General features: G+C 46.9%; 1 protein-coding gene across 2 annotated transcripts in view; it reads left to right on the top strand.

The window, feature by feature from the left end:
* LOC100477152 (baculoviral IAP repeat-containing protein 3) overlaps positions 1-2,548 on the top strand; it is an 18,925-nt gene extending 16,377 nt beyond the window's left edge. The window contains exons 7-9 of one of the 2 annotated variants that reach the window (XM_034665641.1): positions 1,200-1,454; positions 1,840-1,881; positions 1,966-2,548. In XM_034665641.1, coding sequence (XP_034521532.1) covers positions 1,200-1,454; positions 1,840-1,881; positions 1,966-2,159 — 491 coding nt within the window. In that variant the 3' untranslated portion in view covers positions 2,160-2,548. The remainder of the gene's footprint in view (positions 1-1,199; positions 1,455-1,839; positions 1,882-1,965) is intronic. The other variant, XM_034665642.1, reaches the window with a different exon arrangement.
* The last annotated feature ends 4,070 nt before the right edge of the window (positions 2,549-6,618 follow it).

The raw sequence follows: 6,618 nt of genomic DNA on the forward strand, positions 1-6,618 counted from the left end.
AAAAAATAAAAAAAATAAAAAATAGAAAAAGAAATCTTAGACGGAAGAACGAACCTGTCAACATCAGGTGTGCACTCTGTGTTAATTTTCTGGTGTCACCGCTTCTCTCCCAGATGATTTAGCCGAGTGTGTCAGGTCCCAGTTCTTAGCCCTGTGGCCACGGCCTCTCCGCTCCTCCAGCTGGTTAGATCACCGACGCCTGCTTGCTCGTTCGTTCCGCAGCTACTTACGCAGCACGCACTTGGTGCCACACGCCATCCTGGGCCCCAGAGCACCAGTTATCTTCAAAATGGGTATCTCTGGCCCTGACTCTTTTATTAAATGGTTCTAGTTTTATGTCCTATTACTTGAGCGAGTCAGTGTTTCTAAAAGCTAACAGTCCTCTCCCCTTGAATAGTTTTTTTTTAGACAGCCCAGCTTCCGTCATTAGTTATTTTATAGAAGGAGCCTTATGGATCATGGTAAAATTGTGTAATAATGAATAAACTTAGATTCACAAGTCATATTCCAAGGAGAAAATAAAATGGCAGAATTTCAAAATATGAAATATTTTATCAATAGATAACAAAATCTGGATCTCGGTGGAGAATTTAACGATTCTATGGACAGGAAGGTGTCATCGACAAGTAGGATTTAATTTGTAAAACGCTGTTGGCGCCTTTCCCCACTTACTATAAAAGATTTGGGTGATGGCAATATCTTGTCTAACTTGGGAAAATAATTAAAATTTATCTTAAACTGGAATTTTGAAGAAATGTCACAGGTGAATGATAATTTAAGAAATAAACATTCTGTCATTTGAATCTCTTGATTCTGCCTTTCCCCAAGTTGGCTAGATTGAATTGGAGTTTTAGTTTCGTTAGGTTCTGAATTGGAGCGGGTTGAAGGCGCAGCAGCCGTGCGGAACACGGGACGCGGACTGTCGCAGACCTCCTCCGCTGCCTTCTCTCATCGCGTGTCCTGCAGCGTGTGCTTGCCTTGCTCCCTGTGCTGGTGGGGGTACTAGTCCCTCCCGCGGGTGTCCGCTGGGGACGTGCGGTGAAGGGACACACAGCGCAGAGTGCTGGCCTGACGCCGCGGGGACCCCCGCGCCTAGCGGTGCCCCGCGGAGCCAGCGGATCATGACTTAAGTGTCCGTGTGGAAGGGAGTCTGAGCGGAGGTGGAACGCGTTTGTGTTTGTTTCCTTCTTTTAACAAAGAGGACGTATCGTTGGTCCGGAAGAACAGAATGGTGCTTTTCCGGCACTTGAGCGACGTGGCCCCGATCCTGGATAGTCTGCTTGCCGCCAGAGTGATCGATGAGCGGGAGCGCCGCGCGCTCCAGCAGAAGACACACGCGTCTGCGCACGCGAGGGAGCTCATCGATACCGTGCTGGCCAAGGGGGGCTCGGCCGTCTCCGTGTTTAAGAGCTCTCTGCAAGAGATCGACCCCGTGTTGTACGAGCGCTTCTTTGGTGAGTGCCGCACACTCACCCTGGGGCACTTTCTAGGTTAGCTGGAAATACGCTGTTGTGACGAGTGGCGCAGGGAAGCCTTGGATCGCGGTCCTGCCCACCTGAAACCAACCTTACCCCGAATGTTAGCTCACTGGAACTGCAGATTCACGCTGCTCAGTTAAAAAAAGAAAATAGGCTCTTATCAATACTTCGGGATTACTGGAAATAATTCGATCGAATTTATAAATTTTGCCCAAAAAGAAGATTTTTGTTGCATTGACGTTATGACAGTTATTTTATAGCATTTGGGCAGAGTCTAAGCTGTTAGTTTAAAAATACCTGTTTTGTGACTCCGTATTAACCATAGTTGTTATTAATAACGCTTTCTGTGTCTCTCCCGCAGTGCAACAGGACATAAAGCACCTTCCCCCGGAAAACGCCTCAGGTAAAATAGCATTAACGATGTAAACCAGTGGAAAGCACGGGTTTTATTTTCCTGGCTTCATTAAGAATTCTCCTCTCTCGTTAGACCTGCCGCTGGAAGAACAGCTGAGAAGGCTGCAGGAGGAGAGGACGTGTAAAGTGTGCATGGACAGAGAAGTCTCCATCGTCTTCATTCCTTGTGGGCACCTGGTCGTGTGCCGAGACTGCGCCCCGTCCCTGCGGCGATGTCCCATCTGCAGGGCTGCCGTCAAGGGCATAGTGCGCACGTTTCTTTCGTGAAGAAGGTCCCGAACTCCGTCTACGCTTCTGAATTAATGGGTTCAACGTATTGTGATTTTGACATCCTTAAGATGTTTTATCTATTGCAACTCAAAGCTGTTTTATGTAAATACATAAATATGCGTGTGAACCCTCGCGCCCTGTGTGCAGGGACAGCACTGCGAGCACAGAACTGGCTCAGAGTCAGTGCTGCTTAGTCAGACCTGAGTGAAGCTTCGGGATTCTGAGGGCCCGGCAGTCGTAGTGAGAAACCGGAGCGCGAATGGTCTGCCTTCCTCCATCCATGTCCTGCATGGAGAAGGTCTTGCTGTTTGTTGAATGACTTTCTGGGCACTTGGTGCTTTGTAAAGAATTCTGTGATGAACATTTTAATAAAGCCATCAAAGTCACTCTTGCTCTTAAACTCCTTATTTCTGTATCTGTTAACTCCCTCCCAGGCTGCCTCCAGCCTCCTTCATGAAGACCCTGTGGGCGTTGAACTACATTTCGATCCCTTTCTCGAAGATGCTTCTTCATTCACACTGTCGATCCTGGGGAGGGGGAAACACCCCTGGCTTGTTCATTCAGGGAGTCTCATGCCTGCCCTACCCATCGGGAAAAGTTCCTTGTCTTGTTCTCAGCACTTTGCTGTGAAATCTGGGACTCAGTGTACGTGTTAGCAGCCTGGGCTGGAACCAACAGCCCATTCTATACCATCAGGGCAGCAAAATTCCCTTGTTTGCATTTACTTTTTGGTATTCAGCATGCCTGATTCGTAATTCTCTGTCCTTTGTTTCCTGTAGACTTATTGGGGCTTTGAAACCAGGAGTAACACTGTAATGGGGAATATTGTTGGGGGACAAGCAGAGGCCAATCGTCTAAAGAAGTTCTAGATGTCCGCTGGAGTCCTACAGAGAAAAGTGAGGAACCCAGCAGGGACGAGAGGGTCCATCTCTTGGCACTGGGAGACTTCCTCCTTTGGGGTGCAGCTGACCTTGCCTCTCTGTAGAAAGACTCCGGGGGCTGGCCATATACTAGCAGTTTCCTCCTGGGCACTCGGCTAGATTAATCGCAACGTTGCTTTATTGTTTAGGTCACTTGTAACCTACCATCGTTATAGGATAAATATTTAGAAAGTACATTCCCTTTTTGCAACATTCTTTTTTTTTTTTAAATCTGGTTCTTACTGCATATTACACGTAATATTTTAATTTGGCCGTCTGCACCGTCACGCTCCTGTTCACTGGTCATTTTGGTAACACATGGCGACATTGCCAACTCACTGACTCACAGGTTTTGTTACTCCCCTGTGTTAGTTAACTTGAAATTCTATTTTGGAAAACAGATCACTGTAGATAATAATGGCGGGTCAGTGTGCGTTCTGGAGTGCGTCACCTGCATTAATTTATTCGATTCTCTCCAGCCTCATCCCCTCTGTCCCGATCCAACCTGGTCTTCAGTCCCGTGTGTTGGGTAGATGGTTTAAACCTCAATATACAATATGTAATAAGTGCTGTAATTCAGAACGTCGCCCCAAGCTTGATTTCACTCTTGGGTCATGCTCAGGACACTCGTGTCACTCTTGTCACTTCCTGAGATAACTTGACGCTCGTTGCTGCTGGTCCCTGTTTCGTCACCGTCAATGTCCTTCAACCGTCTTCACCTCCTGATGTCTTATGTGTCCTAGTAGACCACGTGGCTGTTTACTAAGTAAATTCCAGGCAAAACTATCAGACAACGCTGAAGGGATTCAGTCTTTTAGAAGCAATGCTAATACCCTTGAAAGGAGTCGGTCTTCCTCCTTCTTTTTAAAACTGTGCCCATTCCCACTCCTGGAGTTGAGGAGTCAGAGCTCATTTCCACTTTGTACCGGGCAAACAACAGGTATTTTTTCAAATTGCACAACACACCTCTCCTTATCAGACTCTCACATGGCCTGCGTGGTTTTCAGCCTCATTTTCTGCCCCTTTCCCCTTATGACATCCCACACTTTCTAAGTGTGGCAAGCTTTTTTGCTTCAAGTCTTTGCCTGGAATGTTCTTTCCTTCACTCTTTACCTGGAAAATTCCTATCCATTTTTCAGGACTTACTTACCCTAGATGTTCCCTCCTGAGGGAGATGTTCTCTGACTTTCCCCACCTACATTGTCTCTCAGACTGTCTTCCCAACGGTCTCTTTGTTCTTTTTCTTTATGACACTGTATAACATAATTTGTTTTTATAAATTAATGTCATACTCCATTGTCAACATTTCCACGAGAACAAGAACCATGTGTTTTTGGGTTTTGTTTTTTTTTTTTTAAAGATTTTATTTATTTGAGAGAGACAGAGATAGTAGGAGAGCATTGGGGGGAGGACAAGCAGACTCCCTGCTGAGCAAGGATTTCCCCCCCCAACACGGGGCTCGATCCCAGGACCTTCAGATCCGAGGGCAGGCGCTTCACCCACGGAGCCCCGCAGGCGCCCGGAACCATGTGTTGTGTTTACCAGCATAGCACCGGCAGGTAGCACAGAGCCTGACGGAGAACAGGCCCTTCCTGAGCCTGCGACTCCCTGTGAGTGGGGGTGGGGTGTGAGAGGGCTTCCTTCTTCCCGAATTGCCACTATTGGTAATCAGAACTCAGACGCAGAATCACGGGCCGAGTACTGCAGCCCTTTAGCTATCAAAAGGTATCTTTAGAGAGGAAAGCTCAACCCAATTAAAAAAAGATTTCTGTGCGGGATGGGATGTGGGGCTGTGTTCTGCATGATGAAGCGAGGCATTTCGACTTGGAAAGAGCCTTTTAAAAAGGCACCAACACAGGGATTAGAATCCTGATAGTAACAGTGACAATGAGCAGACATTTCCGGAGCTTCCTGCACTAGGCATCTACACGACTTACCTGAGAGGCACTGCAATTTAAGGAAGGCAGTAGAGCACAGGGATTAACCCTGCAGGCTTTGGGTTCAAATCACTGCCGAGTCACCTTGAGTGACCTTGGGCTAATCACTTAGCATCTCTGTACTTCCGTGTGCATCTGTTGGAATGCGGATGATATAACAGCATCTCAAGGACCGTGCTGAGGGCTTAATGAGTTACTACACTCCCGTTGCTTGGAACGCTTGACAAGTGTTATTAAGTAGATATTGCTCTTGTTTTTGTTTTTTAAGATTTATTTATTTGATCAAGAGAGCGCAAGCACCTGAGTGGGGGAGGGGCAGAGGGAGAGAGAGAACCCCAAGCTGACTCCCTGCGGAGCACAGAGCTGGACGCAGGGCTCGATCTCCAGACCCTGAGATCAGGACCTGAGCCTAATCCAAGAGTTGGTCGCTCAGACTGAGCCCCTGGCGCCCCACTGCTCATTTTGTAAAGACACAAAACCGAGCTTAAGAGAGGCTAAGTGTATGGCCTGAGGTCTCCTAACTGGTGCGTGAGAGGCAGGAGGAGGACCTGGGAGACCTTAGGAACCTTCAGGGGTCATTCTGCCGGCAGGACGTCAGAGTAGCGACCAATAGAGTTTATCAGGCCAAAATCCTTGAGCATATTACATCATGACATATTGTAATATGGTGCGATACATTACCATATTCTATCGTACTGTTTTCCAAATAAATGGAGTGTTAGAAAGAAAACCACACAGGGCGGGATATCTAACCAACATGCAGTTTCAGTCCCCCAGGAACTAGTCTTAACCGGTCAGTCAGGAACTTCCCCTCCAGCACCACTGAGTCAGCCGCCTGGGCCCTCTCCACCCCCCAAAGGAAGATGAGGTCATCTGCATAAGACCCCCAGCTTCCCCCTACGGGAACAATCCTTTCCTTTTGCTAATGACTTTCTCACCCCGTCCTCCTTCCTGTAAAACCATTCATTTTGTACAGCCCCTTGGAGCTCCCTTCCGTGCTCTGGAAGGGATGCTGCCCAATTCATGACCCTTTAATGAAACCAATTACATCTTCAGATTTACTTGGTTGAATTTTGTTTCTTAACAGTAGACACTCTTATACAAAAGAACCATACATGGAAAAGCATTGTTAAATGTATTCATAAGGACTTTTTCAGTGATTTATCAGTCAGTGGATATTAAAAGTGTCGAATTATAGGGGCACCTCGGTGACTCAGTCACTTCAGCATCTGACCCTTGATTTCGGCTCAGTTCTGGATCTTAGGGTCCTGGGATCGAGCCCCGTGTCGGGCTCTGCACTCAGCGTGGAGCCTGCTGGACATCCTCTGTCTCTCTCTCCCTCTCCCTCTGTCCCTCCTCCCATGCTCTCTTTCTCTAAAATAAATAAATCTTTAAAAACTGTCAAACTATAATGTGGTTATCCTCAAAATATTTTAAGAAGTCTTCATACTTGAAATAGAATGAATTCTGGTGGAAAACAGATTTGTGTGGTCTGATAAGGTAGTCCCCAGCCAAGCTCCCAAGCACTTGAAATGTACCTTCCTCTGAATTGAGATGTATGGTTACTATTAAATATATAATAAATGTCAAAGACCTAAT

The sequence above is a fragment of the Ailuropoda melanoleuca genome, chromosome 8, assembly GCF_002007445.2.
Source record: "Ailuropoda melanoleuca isolate Jingjing chromosome 8, ASM200744v2, whole genome shotgun sequence".
Classification (NCBI taxonomy): Eukaryota; Metazoa; Chordata; class Mammalia; order Carnivora; family Ursidae; genus Ailuropoda; species Ailuropoda melanoleuca.